The sequence below is a fragment of the Canis lupus genome, chromosome 8 (genome assembly GCF_003254725.2).
Source record: "Canis lupus dingo isolate Sandy chromosome 8, ASM325472v2, whole genome shotgun sequence".
NCBI classification, from domain to species: domain Eukaryota; kingdom Metazoa; phylum Chordata; class Mammalia; order Carnivora; family Canidae; genus Canis; species Canis lupus.
Genome location: NC_064250.1, coordinates 71,859,880 through 71,883,406, shown reverse-complemented (window position 1 = coordinate 71,883,406; position 23,527 = coordinate 71,859,880). Strand labels below are relative to the sequence as shown.

The following is a 23,527-nucleotide window of genomic DNA, read 5'->3' as shown; positions in this document are numbered from 1 at the left end:
ACAAAGAAAAGTCCAAGCTCAGATGGTTTCACTGAAAAATTCTGTCAAATGTTTAAGGAAGAAATAATACCAATCTTACACAAACTCTCAGAAACAGAGTAGCTGGGAACACTTCCCACCACATTCTTGGAAGCCAGTTTTTACCCTGATACCAAATCAGACAAAGATATCACAAGGAAGCTTGCGATAAACCAACCACCCTCAAGAACACAGATGGAAAAATCCTTAACAAAAACATATTGCAAACAATCTACAAATATATAAAAAGGATTATACACCATGTGGAGCTCAAAACAGAAATGCAAGGCTAATTTTAACATCCAAAAACAAGTGTGTAATGTACAGTATAATACAATATACCATAAAAACTGAATGAAAGGGGGGGAAAAAACAAACATGATTATCTCAAGGACAGAAAATTATTTGGCAAAATGCAACATCTTTTCCTGGTAAAGGCTCTCAGCACACCAGGAACAGAAAGGAATTCTCCAACCTGACAAAAAGGAACCACGAAACACCTACAGCTAACATAATAATAGTGAACAACTTAATGCCTTTTCTCTAAAACCCAAACAAGACAAAGATGCTTTGAGAATCTGCCTTTGGCTCAGATCATGATCCCAAGGTCCTGGGATTGAGTCCTGCATCAAGCTCCCCACAGGCCTGCTTTTCCCTCTGCATATGTCTCTGCCCCTCTCTCTGCATCTTTCATGAATAAATAAAAGCAGAAAAAAAAGAAGCCAAAAGCACAAATGTCAGTAAGGAGGAAGAAAAACTGTCTTTACCCACAGATATTCTCCTATATGTGAGAGAAAAATCCTAAAGAATCTACAAAAGCTACTAGTATTAATAAGTTTAACAGGGTCATGGGAAAAAGATCAAAACATAAAAATCAATTCCTCATTTCTAGCAATGAATAATCCAAAAATAAAATAATTTCATTCACAATAGCATCCAAAAGACTACAATACTTAGAAATAATTAAACAAAAGTATAGGACCTGCACGCCAAAAACTATACAAACTTAGAAGAAGCAAAGTGAACAGAAAACTACTAAACATTCCATCTTCATGAAGCACATAAACTCAATACTGTTAAGATGGTAAATCTCCACAAACTGATCTGCAGATCCAACACAATCCCTACTACAATTTCAGCAAGGTTTATTATAGAAACTGACAAGCCAATCCTAAAATGCATATGGTAGGGGGGGAGCGGGGAGAAGGCCGCTGGCTCAGTTGTGCGGCATGTGACTCTGAATTCAGGGTGTTGAGTTTGAGCCTCACATGGGGTCCAGAGATTACTTAAAAATAAAATTAAAAAAATAAATGTCTAGGAAAAGGAAAAGGATCTAGAATAGTAAGCATAATTTGGAAAAACAAGAACAAAATACGAAGACTAACATTACCCAGTTTCAAGACTAAGTATAAAGCCATAGCAATCAAGACAATATAATGGAAGACAAGTATTGGCATAAAATACACATAAGTAGAATAAAATAGTCCAGAAATAAACCTTTACAATGTTTGTGGCCAATTCATTTTTGACAGGAGCCAAAGCATTTCCATGGAGGACAGTAAGAGCTTTTCAGCAAGTGAGATTGTCATGAATGGATGTTCATCTGAAATAAGATGAACTTTAGACTCTCACATCTTATACTATATAAAAGTGTCATCTCACAACAGACCAAAAACTAAAATACACCAAGTAAATATAAAAGAGGAAAAACTTCTGTCACATTGAGCTTAGCAAAGATTTTTCAGATATGACACCAAAAGCATAAGCCAAAAAAAAAAAAAAAAAAAAGATAAAGCAGCCATCATCAAATCTAAACATTGTGTTCTTCAGAAGACAGCATTAAGAAAATGAAGACAACATGCTGGGAAAATATCTGCAAATAGTATATCCACTAGGAAACTTTTAGCCAGAATTTAGAGCTTCTACAACTCAAAAATAAGACAGCTCAACTTAAAAATGGGTAAAAGATTTAAACAGATATATTTCACCAAGAAATACATAATTGGTTAGATGCTATCATTAGTCATTAAAGAAATGCAAAATAAAACCAGAGCGATACCCCACCAGACTGTCAACAATACATATGCCGATGGTGACGATGATGGCGAGTGCTGGTAGGAATGTAAAAGGCCAGGCACCATGGACAACGCTTTGGCCGATATTTAAAAAATTAACAGGAATTCATCATATAACCTACCAATGATACTCCCTAGATCTCTACCCCAAGATGCTGGAAGTAAGCATTCACCCGAAGACTTTATACAACTCCTCACGGTAGCGTATTCACCACAGCCTGATACTGGCAACAATCCACACATTTCATCAACTGGCAAACAGAATGTGGCACACAGACTATGGAGTATCACCCAGTGACCAGAAAGAACATGTTACAACATAGATGAGCCGCAAACATGTGCTAAGTGAAGGAAGCCGGATTTAAAAGAAGAAAATCAAAATCACCATGATTCCGTTGACATCAGGTTTATGGAGAAGACAAATCCACAGAGACTGGGTGTAGATCAGGATTTGCCAGGGTTGGGATCAGGGGGGTGCCGCTTACAGCTAGGCTACAACAACTTCTGTTTTTAAAACAGCTTAATTGAGATACAATTCATGAACAACTATTAACAATTTTAAGTATACAATTCAATAATTTTCATAAATTTGTAAAGTCATGCAACCATCACAATTCAGTTTTTAAATATCTGAGTGAAATTTTGAGGATGACAGGAATGTTGGAAAAACCAAGTCATGGTCAGGGTTATTAGCACAACTGTACAAATGTAATATAGTCATTGAAGTGTCACCCTCCCCGCCCCACCCCTCCCTATGGCCTAGTCAGAACATGGTCACCCTTGCTGACAGCGGCTATAAGGAGCTAGAAAGGATCATCGGTCACACTGGTGGTCCTTGTTTGCCCAAGGCAGTGAGTGTCCTGTGCCATAAGGACTGAAGTTGTGTTGGCCAAGTAGCATCTGACCTCCTGATGACATTCCACACCTTCCCATGTGGATTTTGGGTGGATTTCTTTTAGTTTTACATAAGCATTTTTTAATGTTTTCTAGCATTGTTTCTGATCTGGGTGCCAGTCCCTTAGGCAAATACCCTGAGATGGCCTGAGCACTTTATGAGTGTCAAACTTCACAAAGTTCACAGAAAAAATATTTTTATGTAAAAAAGTGAAGAGAGAAAACTAAAATTAGCCTTTCTCACAATTGCTAAGGCAGCTTTGTATATTTAATACCTTTTTAAAAGTGTACAACTTACCCTAGAAGTTTCTGACGAGCATTATCCTGTAACTGTGCAATTCTTTCCGGCCCAAGAAACTTCGATCCATTTGGTCCATCACACACTAGCTTGTTAATAGCAGCCCTGAGAATATTAATCTGTAAATAAATAGCAACATAAATATTCATATGGTTCTACTATAACTGAATTTCATTCTACATTAAAAATAATTCATTAGCAGAGTTGTTCATATTCTTTTTAATATTTATTTATTGATCGAGAGAACGAGTGAGCACAAAGAGCAAGAGTGAACGGGGGGAGGTGCAGAGTGAGACAGAGAATCTCAGGCAGACTCTGTGCTGAGCACGGAGCCCAATGTGGGGCTTGATCTCATAACCCTAAGATCATGACCTAAACTGAAATCAAGAGTTGGGACACTCAACCAACTGAGCCACCCACGTGCCCCCAGAATTCATGTTCTCACAACTATGTCAATATGGTTTCTGGAGCAAATTATTAAAACAACACAAACAACATCAATAACCACTACTGTAATTTAAGAAACAGTAACAAAAGAAAAAATTAAAAATCAGCAAGAAAAGGCTCAGATTTTTCAGTCTAATCACACTTATTAAATTCACAAGGTCACACGGCTCAACATCTATCTATATCATGTGGATTCTTCTTGCTTTGCAATGTTTATACTGAAGCCCTAGAAATAATCTCACCCCCAGAGGTATGACAAGCCATGTTCTACCAATCTCTGTCATGGTTTTATAATAAAACTTTCCATTCTGACTAACTGGAGATCTACAGCAGAGCTGCACAGACAATGAAATGCGCCCCCAGCCCAGCCAGCGAGCGCCTCACGCTCACAGCTCGCAAGTCCCACTGAGAAGCTGACTCGGAGCATTACTATTAAAGCCCAGGCTCCCTCTAGACTGACCAGATTCCTCTTGTCCTTTCTCTGTCCCTGCACCTGTGTCATGACTCCCCAGTGTCCTCTGATCTAGAGGTTTCTTAGCCTTTTCTTGTTTTTCAAGACCCTGACTGTTCTCTAAAGAGTTCTGGGCAGGTCTTTCATGGGATGTCCCTGGTTTGGGCTTGTGTGACATTTTGCCATGATTAGACTGAGGTGATGGACTCTGGAGAGGAACACCCAAAGGTGAGGTACCTTCTTATATCATCACACTAGGGCATGGGTGCCATCACCATAATAGGTCACTGGGATGTCGGCCTTGAGCACTTCGCTGAGGTGGTGCCTGCTGGGGTTTCACACTGCAGAGTCTCTCCTCCCCTCCCCTCCTTTTCTGCTTGGAAGTACATCCCTAAGTCCAGTCTACTCTCTGGGGACACATTAAGGTCCACTCCCTGGAGGAAGGTGTCTACAGGTACTATTGCCAATTCCTCTGTATGCAAGATCTGTCTCTTACTCCTTGTTTATATCCTTATGGAGACACAGATAATCATCTGACAGTGAGTTCTAATCCAATACATTTATTTTGTTGCTTTGGCCCGCAGGAGCCCTTTCAGTTGGCCCACGTGTCCCCCTGACATGCCCCCAACCTTTTGTTGTCTGAGCACTTCTTTACTTCCTGGCACTACAAAAAGCTCTAAGGCTTATCCCTTATTTTCCCTGCTCCAACCCTAGAGAAGTCACTTCCCCAAGGAGCCCTGGTTCCCTTTCCTGGAAAATCCTATCCAAAACCAGTCTGGGTACCAGGTTTGAGGGGTCATTAAGGCATCATGGCTATGGGGTGTCATGGTTTATCAGCCCTCACAGAGCTAGGTATCAGGTGTATATGAAGCCACCACCACATACACACACAATATGCATCCATGCATGTGTAAGTTAAACATGATTTCACACTGATGAATGTCTGGCTCCTCGTGTGTCCCAGAGTCCAATCCGGCCCTCCTGTCCTGTCTGGAACTCCTCTGTCCAATGAGAAACCTGGCTCCCTCATCCAGGGAGCTGCCTGTTCAACACCCCCAGTACCATGTAAACCAGTTCCAGAGCAAAGCAGCCAGACCACGGAGGGAACAGTGTTTATGTGCAGCTGCTTTCAGGTGGCAGCCTTATAGGTTCCAGTCAAAGCACTGCCTTCCAAAGCTCCTTTCCTCCTCAGTGCAATCACCCATCGTGTGTGTGTCTCAAATGCATACCTGAGCACGCCCCTCCTTCATGAGGAGTGTTCTGTGGGTTAAAAGGCACATGGAGTCGTGCATCCAGCTCCAAGCATCCACAAAGCAGCCCCTCTGCTTGCAATAACTGCCAATCTGCTCTCTGACCTATGGCCTAGCCTACCCCAGAATATGTCGTATGAAGGGGATCATACATAGACTCCAAGTCCTGGCTCCTCCACCATGGAGACACACAGCCAACACCTACTCATATCGCATGAATCAATTCTCTCCTCCTTTTGTACTGCTGAAGAATGCCCCACTGCATGACCATTGCATGGTTTCTTCAAGCATTCCCCTATTGGACATCTTGAACATCTTGATTGCTTCAAGTTTCCAGCAGTTATGAATTATGAATGAAGCAATTAGCATTCATCTACAGATTTTATGTAAGTGTTCAAATCTCTTACATAAATACTTAGGGGTGGGATTCTTGGATATTACGGTAGATGTGTTCAACTTTTAAGAATATTGTCTCCCAAAATAGGAGTTCCATTCTGCATTTCTATCCGCAACAGTTTCTGTTGCTCCACGTCCTCTCCAGCATTCTTTACTGTCAGGTTTGAGTCAGTCATCGTAATAGGCACACACAGGAAGGTCACTGTGGTTTTGTTTTTGTTTTTTTTTTTTTAAGATTTTATTTATTCATGAGACACACACAGAGAGAGAGGCAGAGACATAGGCAGAGGGAGAAGCAGGCTCCATGCAGGAAGCCCAATAGGGGACTCGATCCCAGGCCCTGGGATCACACCCTGAGCCAAAGCCAGATGCTCAACTGCTGAGCCACCCAGAGGTCCCGGTCATCATGGTCTTAATGTCCATTTCCTAATGAACAGGAACAGTTGAGCATCTGTGTTTACTGCTGTCCATAGTTTCATGTAGTTACTTTTTAAAATTACCAGGTCTTAAGAGTACCTTACATATTATGGGTCTTTTATCACATAAATAATTCACAAGTACTTTCTTCTGTGCATAGTCTTGTCCTTTCATCCTCTTAGCAGGGTCTTTGGCAGATCAAAGTTTTTAATTTTGACAAAGTCCAGCTTCTCAATTTTTTAACAGACTGTGCTTTTGATGTTGCATTTACAAACTCGCTGCCAAACCGTAGGTCATACAGATTTTCTCCTATACTTCTTAAAATTTTATCGTTTTACATTTTACCATTAGGCATATGATCTAAGGAGTATTTTTAAGTCCAAAAGCACCTCTAAATGAAAGAGCAGTTAAATCAATAAGACGAAACGCTGACAACTGGTAACAGCAAGGCCTCAGGACAAGTCAAGCTTGGCACTGCTCACCTTACTACCTCCTTTTCCCCACCCCCTTTGACGAAGTGATGCCAACTTCGTCTACTTTATGCAACTTCTGAAAAGAAAAAGGAGACAGGTACTCTACAGCAGTGCTGCTCAAACCATCTGTGGTGAAGGACCAGCTTTATTTCTCACTTTGTATAACGCAATGAAACTGAATAACTGCAACATATAAAAGTAAAATCATACAAAATAAAAGCCCCAACTTTTCATTATTAGATTTAAAAACCATGAAATTACTTTGTCGAATTGCTCCCTAACTTTCTAAGTGCTTCATCCTAACGGCTCCAGAGTATCTGCTGAGCAGGTACCTCTGTGTCTGTAAACAGAATGAGGCCGACCAGGACTTGGGCTTCCTTGCTTCCCACCAAGAACCAGCAAGACGTGTAGCTTGTCTTAACCTGGAAGGAGACCTGGACAGAGATTCACAGCAGTCCTTCTGCCCTGGCGTTTACTTTCACTGCCCAGAAAAGCTTACTGTGTCAGGATATCCCACAGGAGTAATTCAGAGAGCACCATCCCTGATGGTGATCCCACTAACAGGAAGCTACTTCATACAGACAAGGTGAATAAAACAGGCAGGTTAAGGTAAAGTGAGCATTTCCAGGACCAGAGGTGTATGTCTGTATTTAAAGCACCACATCAGACACCACGCTCACTGACAAGCGGGTGTGTAGACCAACCAGGAGAGAGACAGCTACTACAGCGTGATGGACACACCAGTCTTACCTCTACAATATCCTCCACGTTGAACTGAACGTCAAACGCTAGCTCGATGTCGTGCTCTGGCAGTATAGGAGCCCCTGTAGTTGGATTCCACCCCAAACCACAAAGGACTCCTGTATAGCATTTTCCATCCCGATCAACCCTAAATGAAAAATTTTTTAAAGAGTTAATATTTCAAAATTATTAAACTCCTATTTTAACGTCAAAGGAACTGGCCAGGGCAGCCCGGGTGGCTCAGCTATTTAGCGACGCTTTTGGCCCACGGCATGATCCTGGAGACCCAGGATCGAGTACCCCATCAGGCTCCCTGCATGGAGCCTGCTTCTCTCTGCCTGTGCCTCTCCCTCTCCTTCTGTGTCTCTCATGAATAAATAAAATCTTAAAAAAAAAAAAAGAAAGAAATGGGTAAAGGAACTGGCCAATATAATAATCTGAAGTTTTGCCAACCCGAGTACAGCAACTAATCTCATTTTTGCATTTGCTCTTCCAGTTTTTATACTGGAAAGCATAGAGTATACATAGTTATAAGGACAGTAAGTATGTTTATTAATCCCTCACTTAGGTTTCTATTCTCACTGCAGCAGACAACATAAAGAATATTTTATCACATTCAGTTTTTTTCCCTACCTTTGAATTCTTCCCATGGGTTAAAGTCTTATTAGTGAGATTTCTGCAGAAAAGGTTATACACATATATTTATGGCTTGTGAAAGAAGTCTAGCACTTAAGTAAAAGCTTACAAGATGTTTGTCCCACCTTCCTATCCTGAAACAGCCGTATGCACAATACAAATCATTACATCCTCATTTGACCAGAAACTGCCCACTACGCCCCTCCAGTATGTGTCCTGTACCTTCCATATTCAAAGTTTCCCTAAATCTGATGATCCTCTTCATCTAGGTTGCCACCTGCCTGGCCCAAACAACTGCCACTTCTTGCCTGGACTCCTCTTCCCCACACCTACTCCTGCTTCTTCAAGTCTGGTTCCCATGCAGCAGAGAGTGTTAATTAGCTTTTCAAAACAAATCCAGTCATCTTACCCCCTTGCTTAAGGGCTTCCAGTGGTTTCCTGTGGCATTTTGAGCAAAACCTGAGCCTAACTCTGAGCCAGAGTGTGCATTCTCTGCTTTGCTTCCCCATGTCATCTCAAACCACATTCTCCCTGCCCCCCACCCACATCAGGCTCCCCCTCCTCTGGCTGCCCTGCAGGCCTGTCAGGCTCCTCCAGGGGGAACTCTTCCTCTCTTGACATGCCCCCAGAGGCTCCTTCTCCTGTCCTAGGTGGTAGTTTGAATACCACCAGCACCATAGCCCAGACAGGTTCAACAAATAATTATAAAATGAATGAACAGTTATTAACACTTAATACCTTTTAAAACATTTGGCTCATTTTCTTTGACTCTTAACTCAGACCTTTTCCCACAATCCAGATCAATAAAGTTTTGATGAAAATAATCTAGACAAAAACAGAGCTTTTTTCTTAGTTCCAGAGACAGACATACACACACAAACACACAGACTTCCTTTTACTTCAATGAAAATGAAAGAGAATCCCACTTTAAGTCAAAGAAGAGAGAGCCGGAATTGAGACTTATAAATTAGGTACTGAGCATCTACTTTACAGAACAGTCATCAAAATGTCTCTTTAAATAGTTCATTCCCCACATTATTTTTAATAGAATGTAATTTACTATTATTTCAATTCATATAAAATATTTCCAGAAAAGCAGTAGCAGCCCTAGGCCACCAACAGTAAAACTAATAATGGCTTTTCATCAGGTTAATAAAGTGTCACATCACCTCCACCTCACTAACGGCTGTGACACTGACACAAGTCCCTCACATGTACTAACAAATGTTCATCAACAAGGACAGTCCCACTGTCCTTGCACTGACCCACACCAGAGTAGTAACTCCCTCCTCATTGGCTCTAAACCTTCGATCAATAAAGGTAACCAAAGCACTGGCTTTGAATCATTTCTGGGGATCTTACAAACTTATGTGAACCTACTAGTAATTAGGACCACAGAAATATTTTCACTTCCTTTATAATACATATTTTAAACTCAGATGGAGAACTGCCAAAATCAGGGAACAATAGCAAGCGTGTTCCATGAAGATACAGCCAAGGGCCTGCTGGAGACATAATTCATTCTGAGACAACTTACATAAAGGAACTCAAGTTTATAGAAGCTGACAACTGTTATGCTTGCAAGAGCTAACATCTCCAATTATGTTCAAAATAAATACAACAAAAGAACAACCTGTACTGCAAGCTAATATTCTAGAACTCCCTTCATGAGCCAAAGAAGGGAATGTATTTCCTCAAAAGTTAGTCAACCTGACACTTCCATATAAAAAGTTCTGTTAAACATTCTGCAGTGTGCATTCTTATGAACCTGCAAGGTTCAGCTGACCCTGGACAACATGGGTTTAAAGTGTGCAGTTCCAGTTACATGTGAATTCTTTTCAATGAATACATTGGAAAATTTTTTGGAGATCTGTTGAAAAAATATTTTTCTCTAGGTCACTTGATTTCAAGAACATGGTATAGCATACATGTAACATAGAAAATACAGTTATCAGAAAGGCTTCCCTTCAACAGCAAGCTATGTTGTTTAAGGGACAATTGCATTTGTTAAAAATCTACAAACACTTCCAAATCCTGGTGAGGCTACTCCCCAGGAAGGACCTTCTGCTTCCTTCCACTTCCCAGTGATGCTGCCAGGAACAAGAGTAGGATGGACACTACCATCTGCAGAGTGCTGCCCAGGCCCCATATGCCATGCTGAGAGCACTCTACATCTCAGGGACCCCCCCCCCCCAACAAACCCATGAGCTCACAACAGCCCTTTTTTTACCACGAGGGAAACCTCAGAGTCTGGAGACCCTGCCCCAGGCCTGGAAGCATGTGGGAAGCCAGAGAGAAAGCCTAGGTCCACCTGCCACCACAGCCTTCCCACTAGACCTCAGAGTGCCTCCTCTCACCACACATTCCAATCACATCACACTCCCAATACTTAAAGACACCTTTGCTTTATTCTCAAGTTTTTTAAAGCTTTTTAAAAACATGACTTAGGGCAGCCCCCGTGGCTCAGAGGTTTAGCGCTGCCTTCAGCCCAGGGCGTGATCCTGGAGACCCGGGATCAAGTCCCATGTCGGGCTCCCTGTGTGGAGCCTGCTTCTCCCTCTGCCTGTGTCTGTGCCTTTCTCTCTGTGTGTCTCTCATGAATAAATAAATAAGAACTTAAAAAAAAAAAAAACATGACTTAGATCAATATTCTTTTAATTATAAAAACAGTACATGATCACACCATAAACAATTCAGACAATACATCACTGTACAGAAAGAGGCATATTGTACAGACAGTGAGGTCCATAGCTCCCATCCAACTTGCTGTTCTTACAACAGAAAGCTGACACTTTCCAGTGAGAAGTGGGGTCCTGCACCATGCGCTTGAGTGTGACTGTGGCACTTCTGTGTCTGGTCATGAAGGGGACACAGCTTCTACCCAGCTCTCTCAGGATGCTGACCTTTAGCACCAGGCATCACGCTGTGAGAAGCCCCACTGAGCCCACACAAACAGCACTCAGTACTGAGGGCTCAGTAGTTGAGTGCCTGCCTTCGGCTCAGGGCATGATCGTGGGGTCCTGGGATCAAGTCCTACATCAGGCTCCCTGCAGGGAGCCTGCCTCTCTCCATGTCTCTACCTCTCTCTGTGTGTCTCTCATGAATAAATAAATAAAATCATTAAAAAATGTATTTGAGAGAGAGAGAGCATGAGCAGGGAGCAGGGAGATGAAGAAACAGGCTCCCTGCTGAACAAGAAGCCGACAATTGGGCTCAATCCCAGGACCAAGACGTGAGTCTAACGCAAATGCCCAACCCATCGAGCCACTTAGATGCCCCCAAAAGATGGTATTTTAAATACCAATCACCTCCATGTTTCCTTAAGTATCTCTGTAACATCATCACTTTCTACTTTGGCGATTTTAAAAATAATATGCCGTTGTCACACACACTCTCCAAAAAAGATCGTATTTAACAGAAAAGTCCAAGCAAGACTTGGTCTAGTGAGAGAGGCAAGGAGAGGGTCAGGAGCAGTCAGTGAGGAACTTCCGTGTGCACGTTCAGTTGCCTCCTGACTTCCACACAGTGGCATTCTTCCTGATTAGATAACCACATATCAGGCATTGTTCTTAAAAGGTCTGTCCTCCCAGGGAGGACTCAGAAGCTACCCTATTCTTCAAGATTATTTCCTACATCATTTTGGCAAAATGAGAGAAAAGTCCAATTCCAACATTTAAAGGCATATTAAATCCTTTCAGGACAAGAGGGAGTCATAAACAAATGCATATATAAATATAATAGGGCAGTGTTTATAACAGCTATTTTACATCCACTCAGTGGTATACGATGCAATTATGAAAACAAGTATTTACAAAGATATCATAACAATATGAAAATGCATTTATGGAAAAGATACAGTATGAGGAAAACCTAAAAAATGTTTTGTTTGTTAAAAAATATACATAATAATTCTGAAAATACTTTAAATGTTTAAAAATGATCACAATACTTTCTTCCCATTCAGCTTTTTCCGGATTTTTCTAAGTAGTACATACAGAATCATTTCCTACTTGGAAAACCACCACTATCAGAGACTGTGCTAGTGGGCTCTGCAGAGGCACATGCTGAGGGGCTGAGCAAGCAGGGTTGTGGGGGGGGTGTAGGGTGGTAGGTGCCAGCACCCCAGCCAGCTGTGCACCTCCTTGGGGCATGAGGCCTTCCCCAAGACCAGACCTTGTTTCTCTGCAGCTGCCACCCCTCTGCAGAGGCCCACCAGTGCTTCCCTGGTGATAATGCTCTGCACGCATGAGCTGTCAAATAAAAACCATATGACGCAGCTGTCCCCATTGTAAGGATGACCATATGACTGACAAGGTGTCCTGCAGACCACCCACAGCAAGGAAAGAAAGAGTAACCTTGGCAGCCCCTTAACAGAACAGCCATCAGCACATTTATCCTTACTTTCTTTTTCCAGCCCCGCTTTTCCTCAGGCTCCCACGAGATACTATCTATATCTGTGCAAGCTCCCTGAGCTCCTTCTTGCACGATGTCCAAGTGTAGGTGGCGGTGATGGCAAAGCCACCTCAATCACACTGGAGCACCAGGATGATCAACAAGCAGCCCGACGTGCCACAGCCAGGTGCCCTTGCATGCATTTCCTCTCCCAAAAGAGGAAGGCGGAGAGGTGCCCACTCCTCCCACCTATGTTCTCAGTTCACAAAGCCTGGACAGAATGGATAAACATGCCCACACCTTAACTCCATCACTGGTGCAAACAGTGCACTGAGGAGAGCAGGGAGGCCAGGAACATGCGGCATCAGAGAGGTCTCTCTCAGCAGCATGGTGGACCCTGTCGGACAGTCAACAAAAGGGATGTCAGGCACAGACTTCACTCTACAGAACGTCCCATTTGCCCCCCCGCACAAACTTCATCCCCTCATCCACGGAGTCCATCCCTGCGGGCACGCTTCCACAGCAAAGTGCCCCCTGGAGTCCCACCCCACAGAGCCCTGCAGCATCTGCCTGGTTAGCATGCTGCACCCTTCATCCTGTGGGGGACAATGTTTGTGTCGTTACTCTTCTCCCTCTCATCATGCTATCGAGTTTATCCCAGGGCCAAGAAGCTAGATTTGTTCTACTTGGTAAATAAGCATGATGGAATGAATGAATGATCCATCAAGAAATCAACACCCACACCCCATACAAAAGGAAACGTGGTATGCTCCATTTCTTAAACTTGCATCAGCCAATGCAGTCAGAAAACAGCCTGAAATTATAGCAAGGGCACATACTTGCTCACTAATTATAGGCTAAAACATTCTTAGTAACGGAGGAGAGGGAGGGGATAGAGCAGACAAGAGAACACAGCCCTTGGCTCACCAGTTGCATTGACAGAAAGGGAAGCTGCAACCAGCATCCTCTGGTGAAGGTCTTCAGGGGCATCGCTGATGATAACAGAGTTGATGCTTTCCTTCTCGATCCAAACGCATCTGAAAGGGGCATCAGCAGCAGATGGAAGCTGATCCACCCAGTAGGCAATGTGCTATGTCCAACCCCCCAACTAACCCACCTCAAAGACAAGGTCAAACACGCAAGCGCAGTGCTCACAGGTGAAAGCTGCTTAACATCCTGCTGTCCTTGCCTCTTCTTTCCGTCTGGGACCACCACCTCTCCACCTTCCTCCTGTCTCTCCCACCCCCAGGCCTCGAGTACCACCTGCACGCTGACAATGCCCAAATCACTACCTCTGCCCCAGACTTCGTGTCCTGTAACCCCAACTTCAGGCCACCACCTACCCCCAGAAGGGCATCCTTCATTCTTCCCCTTCCCATATCACCAACCCTTATCACATGCCAATCTGTTGATTCCACACCCAAAGCTCGCATAAAGCAGTCTGTTTCCACACCTCCTGCCATGGACTCACGGTGGTCCACAATGTCCCCAGCCAGGATTACAGCAATAACCAGCCTCAGAAGTATGCTCCTACCCAAGTATCCTTCTACTCCCAAACCCAATGCATTCTTCAGACTGGGTTCTGCATGCCTTAAAGTGCCTACAGACCACCTGTAAATCTTATGAAAATGCAGGCTCTCACAAAAGGTTCAGGTGGGGCCTGAGCTCTGTTTCTGACAGGTTCTAAGAGGTGCCTATTCTAGACGGTTTGCATTGTAGCCCAAGGATTGTTTCAAATGAACATAAGGCTTTCCAATTGTGTTCAGATGAAGTCTGGATCTTGCTTATGAAGCTCGCCCCATATGCCACAGCTCTGAAGCCCCTCTGCTTCCCACCCACTCTCCAACCTCACTCCGCTTATTCGGAAGCACAAAGTCAAACTGAAGCTGAGCGCTCACACTGAGGAATGCCCTCCAGCTAGCCTTCACCTCCCCACTCACTGACCTTAGCCAACTCCTCTGCATCCCTCACATCTTGGTCTCTCTGGAAACCTCTAAGGCCGTTCATGGGAGCCCTTCAAGATGCTTTCAACATGTTCTACAGCCCCTTTCATAATGTGCAAAAGCCTCATCAACCCTTCTTCTGAGGATTTGTTTGTCCTTGCATACCATCCCCACCAGACGCACAATTTTTGGGATCACAATGATTTTGTTCACTCTTTTCCCTCCAACCATACACTGTTCCCAGAACACAGCAAGCATTCACAGGGTTGCTGAATGAATGACAATTATAATAAAAACAGAAAACACAAAGCCCTTTTTGGAAGACGTTCAAGACTGTCTCATGCAGAATGGCTTCCACGTAAGAGAGAAAGAAGACTTCAGATCTGGAGCTAAGGGAGGAATGAAAAGGAACTGGAAAAGAGAACAGCCCAACAGTTTAAAGAAAGATTAGTTTCTGATAAGCTCTGTAAAAAAAGCAGCAGTGTACAAAGAAATCCATGAGGAACCTAAGTTAATCATACCTGAACTTGGATATTCTGGTCAAACTATGACACTTCAGTTCATAAGGGTTAAAAGGCCCGTGAAGTATCGCCTGTAGATACAAAATATGCAAAATGCTAGCAATAGGCAAGTTATCACTTAATATGCATTTTTTAAAAATCCAAAAGTCAGCTCAAGTTTTGAAACAGAAAACAGCTTCACCTTAGTTATAATATCTTTAAGATGCAGTGGGGGGAAAATGCCTTATGGTGCTTTCTCTGGGACACAGTGATTCTTTCAATGGCTTCACTAACATTCCTCCACAGATATACTTTGGCCAAAAAAAGGAAATACTACCCAATACTTTAGTAAAAAATATTACTCTTTCAACTGCATCAGACTAAACTAACGGAGTAGGGAGGCTGAGAGCATGCGGCCGTGGGCTGGGGCACCGAGGGGTGGGGCATGTGGCAGCCCCTTCTCGGAAACAGGCAGGTGCACCAACTCCAGTGCCCACCAGGGTTGGGGCACCTCTGCGGTGGGCCTGGTTCTCTATAGCACACACATGGCTTCAACTGGGTATAAATAAGCATCAGTTGCCTTAAAAAGATTGGGTTAGATAAAGAACTAGTCCGAGCATTTCCCTACACTAGACCCCAGGTTCTGCCCTTACTAATACAGGCACCACTGTGAAAAAAAAGTACCAATGTTGAAAACCAGGAAAGAAAAACCCATCATGACTACTGGCTATGACTCAGCATGTAAGTGTACAACGATTTTAAGTTTTAAACTGTATTTTAAAACAACTCCTATAAGTTACCTTGCAGTTGGGGGGACCTAGTTTATTAGAAGAGAAGCTCTCTAACAAAACCCGGATCAGGTACTTTTCATCATCCTTCACGGGAGATGACACAGTCATGTCTGCCATGTTTTGTATGGACTTGGAGAAGAGACCCTTGAGAGCTTCGTGGCTTTGCTAAGCAGAATAAGGAAAGTTCATTTGCTGAAAGGAAAAACTGTATTAAAAGCACTTAATTCCAGGCTAACCAAAGTATTTTAGGGGTATGATTAGTAGGTCACTAAGGTCAGGGAAAATTCTATCAAGCACATACACCTTAAAATTCAAACAAAGGAAGACAGGACTCATTTAAGGTTCATCAGCCTTTACTACCTTTCAGTCAGAAAACTGACAAGAAACAGTGAGAAACAGTTCTTAAAAAGAACTTCTGCACACAAAACTTCTACTCCACACCAGAAACACTACCAGAATCCCAAAAAGGTTTCTCACACATGGAAATACAAAGTCCAGCGGACTTTGGCACTGCCATTCTGTTGCTGGTTTCCCCTTTCCCGAATCCCAGCCCCCTTCAATGTCAGCAGAAATTACAGACGGAAAATAAATGGCCTTCAACATTTGACTCAAATGTGGCATCTCTGAAACCTTCAGACAAAGAAAAACAGCTTCACAATTGATTTTGAAAGAAATAGTTGAAAGTCATTTTGAAATATCTGAAATACTTGAAACAAGTATTTTATTAATTGCTTTCATTAGGGAGCTAAATCCTTGAATCCATTACAGAAAAAACAACTCCCCAGAGAACATTTCTACATCTAATTTTTATTCCAGGAAGAAAAAAATAGCCTAAAGAAGGAAACTAACAAAAGTTAACAGCCAGTTACCATAATTTAGTGTCAAAGAAACCTAGAAGACATTTAAAATGGTACCAGACACTACACCTAGCTATATTCATCCCTCAGTGAGAGGAAAACAGCACCCCGCTTCTCTGCTGCCTCCCCACACCAAACACCACCCCCCCATGCACACATGGCCACATGCGCTCCAACAAGGACAGATGAAGGTGCATACTTTGGACTCATAGGGCTCCTCGGCGAGCTCCGCGTAGCCTTCCTTGATGAGGATGTCTCTCACGTTGACAGTGTCCTGGACCCCCGCATACCGGTACACATCCACATGCAGGACACTGTGCACCACAGAGAAGACCCTGACGAGGAGAGCACAGCCACTCACCAGGGAGGCGAACCGCTGGCTGGCCCCACCGCTCCAGTGCTCACCACATATGAGAGACTTTGCAGAGGGGCGCATTTTGCAAATCTTAAATTCCAACGCCTACAGGACAGAAAAAGATGGCTGAACCAGCTTTATAAATGAGTAGAACACTCCAAATACTGCTGAAACGTGGCCCAGAACATGGATTTTCACCAATGTGCTCATAAAAATCCTATTAAAAACAATTCTGGTCTATTAACAGATGAATGTACAAGGAAGACGCAGTGTATACACACAGTGGAATATTACTCAGCCATCAGGAAGGATGTGATCTTGCCATTTGCAACAACATGGATGAAACTAGAGAATGTTATGCTAAGTGAAATAAGTCTGAGAAAGACAAATACCTATTATTTACCTTATTTGTGGAATCTAAAAAACAAAAGAACAAACAAAAAGCAGACAGACCCATAAATATGAACTACAAAGTGGTGGCTGCTGGGGGGATGGGCAAAATGGGTCAAGAGGCACCAAAAATATAGGTTTCCAGTTACAGGAGCAAACAAGTCACAGGGGTAGAGAGGACAGCATGAGAAATGTAGTCAGTGGTACTGATTTGTATTGTATGGTGACCACTAGCAGCTATGCCTGTGTGAGCAGACCATAAGGTATATAGTTGTGGAATCACTATGCTGTACATCTGAAACGATCATATTTTGTGTCAACTACACTTCAACAGAAATAAATAAGTAAATGATTATATACAGTAAAAAAAAAACTGGGGGGGGGGTTCACAAACAAAGTGAGGATTTCATAGGTAAAGAAATCTGATGTTGCCTTTCAATCCAAAGTCTGGAATGCCTCTGGATACACACAGGTACATCTAGCTCACCAAAGTCCTAGCTGTTTGCAACAAAACCAAAAACATCAGAAATAGTTTTCAAAATTAATTGAGTTAAACAGCTAACTTTTTGCGAAGTGTGAAACCTTCCGTATATTTTAACTCCGCATATAATACTGACAAATCTATTGGAAAAAAAGCAGATAAATTTGGCCTGTGTGACCAAGCAAGTCCCTTCCCACTCTGGGACCCGGACCCTCTCTGTGGGCTGAGGGTAGACCATGTGACCTCTAAATTCACACCATAGGAGCTTCTCTGCCTTACCTGAAATGGGAGTTCAAGAAGTTGATAAGGAATCTCCATTAAAAGATCCAGGTCGACATGAGATCTATTGCCATAGTCCACGAAGAACACCTAGAGAATGGGCAAGAACACACTTTCATACAGGGTCAGACATTGAGTGCCACCTGGCCAGTGACCACACAAGGATCTACTCTAGCTCCAGAGTCCAGCAGTCTTATGACTGGAACTTAAATCCACAATCACTGAGGTACATAACTTTTTACAAGGCTACTTTTTGAACTGAAATGATTTTACATTTAATTTCCACTTAAAATTAGAATACGCTTTCTATAAACTGCTACAAGTTTGTCTCATTTCCTTTTTAGTGATTAGTTATAGAAAAACATACCTCAGCAGAATTTCCAGAAACATAAAGGATTTGAGCTCTAAAGTAGCTTTCTTTATCAAAATCAGCAAAAGGAGCCAGACAGACCAAGTCTGGATGTGGGTGGACAGGCAAGGGTACTAATTTCAGTTGGTTTATTTCAGCAGTAAGCTTTTTCAGAATCTCGGAGTTTTTTTCATCAATCCTATATCCCCAAAAGTGTCCCACCTCAACAACCTGAAAAAGGAAAAAGAGCAAAGACTAAATTTTAAAATGATTTCTATAAAAAGGTTCTCATAAGTTCACACTGCAGGGCCAACATTCAATACTACACTTCCTAAACTGGATCCCTAGACCTTGAGTAATTCTCTAGGCTTTTAACAGGTGCTTACAAACAAGGGGGTTCCCTGGCCACCCGCCGAGGAAACGTGTGTCCCAGAGCCCTCTCTTGGTTAGCTCACTAACACCTGAAAGGCTCTAGAGGGCACAGAAGACCGGGACTGTTTCCCCATGATGGGCCCAGAGTCCTTAAGCCCAGCCCACAAAGTGCAGGCAGCTCAAGGGTAGCAAGGGCAGGTGTGGTGTGAGCAGACAGCCCCTGGAAGAGCAGTGACAAGTGGGAGGAGGAGTAGGTGTTCCATGGAAAAGGGCCTCACGGAGCATCTCCCACTCATCCTGCCAGGCCACTCCACGGACCCACAATGGCTGCAGCTTCTCAGTCAGCCTGGAGCCTAGGCGTCTGTGTGAAGTCTCCTGGTGAGTGCAGTCACAGATCTACCAGGAAGCAGGTATGTATTTTCACTGAAATTTTATTTGAAGTAAAAACCACACCTTACACAGTATTGATGCTGATGTCAACTTTGTTGATATAAACTGAATTACACAGCCATGTACCACTATGACAATTAACATGTTCACATGTATCATGTTCCTGAAATTACTGTTATAGCATTTTAAACAGTACATAGTCTTTTAAAAATTACACTTTGATTCCAGAAGAAGTTGTGTTTCATTTTGTTTACAGCCACATTTCAATTTAACATAACAGTAATTCAAGCCCATGTTGCTAGATCACTAAGTGTATAGGCTGTGTTACCTGTGTGTGTGTACATGTACTATTTCACATTTATAGCATGACAATTCTAGGTTAAGAAGACAGAAAAGGGGACGCCTGGGGGACTCAGCAGTTAAGTGTCTGCCTTCAGCTCAGGGTGTGATATTGGGGTCCCAGGATTGAGTCTCACATCGGGCTCCCTGCATGGAGCCTGCTTCTCTCTCTGCCTGTGTCTCTGCCTCTCTCTGTGGCTCTCATGAATTAAAAAAAAAAAAAAAGAAAAGCGCTAATGATTCAACGCACCATCTTACCTCTGTGACATCAACTGTTAGGAGGAGATCTGTAATTGTCTGAGATGGGTCTAATGTGTTAAATGAGACTTGCATAGGATCTACTGTCTGCTTCTGGAAGTCCACATTCACCCTACATAACGTGATTTAAAATAAGTAAATAAATGTCAGATATTACAGAGAAAACATGTTTATATATGTGAAGTTACTGCCCCAACTATTCTACTGTTTATACAAAAAAAAAAAAAAAATTCTGACGGGATGAGCACTGGGTGTTATTCTTTATGTTGGCAAATTGAACACCAATAAAAAATATATTTATAAAAAAAATTTCAATAAAATGCCAAACCCAGAGATGACTAATTTGATTTTATCTAAAATTGGAGTTTCCAATGGCTTCCTGAATGCCCTAGAGGGCTGTGCACCCCAATAGTTACACACTACCCTTAAAAAATATATTCTAAAGGTCAAGACTCTTACAGAAAACTTACTTTTAAGGATATACATTCTAAATCTAAGACCTGCAATGTTTCCTAATTTCTGGTTTTAGAGGTGAGTGACCTTGACCTTTCCTAAGTACCAGAATCCATGCCTGGTTCAATTCTGTTACAAACACATACATGATTTTCTAATAAACCAAGGACCTATCCTTCATCTCTTAGAACGGTAAGACAGTAAATGCTGAAGTTTGAGAATATGAAATATAAATTTGACAAAAATAAAATGTCCCTTTCCTAATAGGTTTTTATTTCTAAGATGAAGAGGAAGAATCATACAAGAGATCTTGACCCAACTCTCTCCCCAACTTTTTTTTTTTAAGATTTTATTTATTTATTCATGAGAGACACAGAGAGACAGAGGCAGAGACACAGGCAGAGGGAGAAGCAGGCTCCATGCAGGGAGCCCGACATGGGATTCGATCCTGGGACTCTAGGATCACGCCCTGGACCGAAGGCAGGTGCTAAACCGCTGAGCCACCCAGGGATCCCTTTCCCCAACTTTCAAACCCATTTATGACTAAGAGTGACTCAGGCAAAGTTCCTAGAAAAGATCTTCCATGGGTTACAGATCCCCAAAGTCTCAGAATTCAAAACCTCCCCCACAAGAGGATACTTGATGGGACAGATCTCCCTTTCTCACCAATTCCCCAAATTTCTGTCCAATTCCTCGCAGAATTAAAAACATCACAAATAAGAAATGATGATTGAGAATTCCTACACACAGTACTCAGAGAGTGTGACCCAAAGGCAAAGGCATCTGTTACAAATCCTGAAGGGTGATTTAATCTGGTCCAAGAGAAGAAAACCCACACACACACACACACACAAAAAAAAAAAAAAAAAGAAAAGAAAAAAAGAAAACCCACACACCCAACAGCAGCTGCCAAGTGGTGAATGTCACTACTCAGCCCTCTGTTCCTCAGCAAGGAAGGGGCAGCTGTGCTGACCAGCACCCAGGCACTCCCACCTGCATCTCTGTTTTGTCCCACTGTCTGCTCTGCTGAGAACAGAGAATACTCTACTATGCTTAAATGGAGGAAATGAGGAACTCTAAGAATGAAGAAAGGTAACTAATATTACGTCCAATCCCTATTATTTAAACTGAGAATTACTTACATGATTCCACTCAATCTTCTCAACAACCTTGTAAAATACCATATCTATTAAACAGACACAATAGAAAAGAAGATTTTGTAATGGGCAAAAGACCTGATACAGATTCCTCTGAAGAAGATACACAAAAGGCCAATGAGTACATGAAAAGGTGTTCAACATCCCTAGTCATCAGAGAAATGCAAATAAGAACCACAGCAAGGTAATAGCTCATGCCTGTCAGAGTGGTCATCACCAAAAACACAAATGTTGAGGTGGATGTAGAAGAAAAGGAAACCCCTGTGTGCTGGTGGGATTGTAAACTGGTACAGCCACTATGGAACACAGTATGGATGACCCCCCAAAAAATCAAAAAGAGAACCACCATATGATGCAGCAATTCCACAAAAACACTACCTCAAAAAGTATCTGCATCCCTGTGTTCAGAGCAGCATATGTACTAGAGCCTAGACATGGAAACAACTTAAGTGTCCATCACTGGATGAATACATAAAGAAGTTGTGGTATATATACCCAGTGGAATATTCAGCCATAAAAAAACACGGAAATCCTACCATGGACAGATCTCAAAGGCATTATGCTAAGTGAAATAAGTCAGAAAGAGAAAGACAAACACTGTACAGTCTCACTCACATGCAGAATCTATTTAAAAAAAACTCATAGAAAAAGAGATCAGACTTGTTATTATGAGAGGCATAGGGTAGGGGAACGAGGATGAGGCATTGGAGGAAGATGGTCAAAAGATACAAATTTCTGGGACACCTGGGTGGCTCAGTGGTTGAGCATCTGCCTTTGACTCAGGTTGTGATCCTCGGGTCCTGGGATCAAGGCCTGCATTGGGCTCCGCACAGGGAGCCTGCTGCTCCCTCTGCCTATGTCTCTGCCTCTCTCTCTGTGTGCCTCTCATGAATAAATAAATAAAATCTTTTAAAAAAAATACAAACTTCCAGTATTCAGCTTCTGGAGCTGCAACATAGTCCCTACCACTACCACTATACAATAAGGCATACAGGAAAATGGTTAGAACAACGGATCCTAAGAGTCCTCATCAAAAGAAGAAATTTTTGTTCTTTACTTTTTATTGTATCTCTACGAGAAGAATGATGTTAGCTGAATGTACTGTGGTAGTCCTTTCACAGCATAGGAAAATCAAACCGTCATGCTGAACGCCTTAGACTTACACAGTGATGTATGGCAATTATTTTGTATTAAAACTGGAAAAAAGACATGAATTAAAGCGCTGAGGTTCAGAGAGATCAAGTGATGTATGCAAATACACACAGCCAGGAGATGAGGAAACCAGGACTCTGGCTGCAAAGCCAGTGCTCCTAATGTGAGCTTAAGCAAGGTTCATTTAAATGCAGTCTCTGAAACTGTAAAAGCAGGTGGACAGAGTCCTAACAGACCGCCTTCTGAAAATACCTGGTGCTCCTAAGCTTTGAGACAGCCCCTCCTTGCACCTTCCCTTCAATCTCCTCTGCAGAGTGGACATTCAGTTCAAGGGAGACTTTCAGCTGAGACATCTTAATTGCCATATACACTGCTGGGAGAGTTTTGAACCTCTCCGTTGGATTACGTGAAAATTCCACAAAGGCTCTGCTCCACAAATATAAGGAAAAAAATTAGTCTATAGGCATCTGAAAAAAAGAACCAAGTGCATATTAATTTCTGCCAAGATTAGATAGAAATTTTTAGTTCCACCTCCCCTTGAAATATCAGTAACTCTTCATTCTATAATTAACCAAAAAGTGTTTACTTAAATGAAAATTATTCACTTAAGAGAAGTAAAAATCCCAATGATGTACCATTAAAAACCAGGTATCAACCGTATATATTACGTAGATAATGCAGAGCAAACACCAAGCACAGATGAAATTTTTAGCTACTAAATCTTAATTCTCAAAATGAACACAGAATGACAACTTCTTAAGTTTTGGGGTTGTTTTTTTTTTTCTATTTTACCATAAAATAAAACACAGATAAGAGAAAATCACACAATGAGTAGGTCAGGGATCTCCCTCCACAAACACTATCCATATTTACCACCTAGTCATGCTAATGAACATCCCACACTACCAGCCCCTCTCCCATCTCTGGGTGCTCCTCCATCCCGGTCTCTGGAGGATGAGAACCAAGCATGCAC

At 42.4% G+C, this 23,527-nt stretch overlaps 1 protein-coding gene across 7 annotated transcripts in view; it reads right to left on the bottom strand.

The window, feature by feature from the left end:
- The window catches only part of TDRD9 (tudor domain containing 9), a 106,186-nt gene that overhangs the window by 4,572 nt on the left and 78,087 nt on the right, over positions 1 to 23,527 (bottom strand). For 5 of the 7 annotated variants that reach the window (XM_025442854.3, XM_025442856.3, XM_025442851.3 and 2 more), the window contains 11 exons: positions 22,807 to 22,980; positions 19,793 to 19,904; positions 18,452 to 18,664; positions 18,085 to 18,174; positions 16,779 to 17,039; positions 15,732 to 15,887; positions 14,953 to 15,023; positions 13,416 to 13,525; positions 12,789 to 12,885; positions 7,470 to 7,608; positions 3,286 to 3,404 (listed from right to left, as the gene is read on the bottom strand). In XM_025442854.3, coding sequence (XP_025298639.1) covers positions 3,286 to 3,404; positions 7,470 to 7,608; positions 12,789 to 12,885; positions 13,416 to 13,525; positions 14,953 to 15,023; positions 15,732 to 15,887; positions 16,779 to 17,039; positions 18,085 to 18,174; positions 18,452 to 18,664; positions 19,793 to 19,904; positions 22,807 to 22,980 — 1,542 coding nt within the window. Of the gene's footprint in view, positions 1 to 3,285; positions 3,405 to 7,469; positions 7,609 to 12,788; positions 12,886 to 13,415; positions 13,526 to 14,952; positions 15,024 to 15,731; positions 15,915 to 16,778; positions 17,040 to 18,084; positions 18,175 to 18,451; positions 18,665 to 19,792; positions 19,905 to 22,806; positions 22,981 to 23,527 lie in introns of those variants that run through there. The other 2 variants (XM_025442855.3, XM_025442857.3) reach the window with 2 other exon arrangements.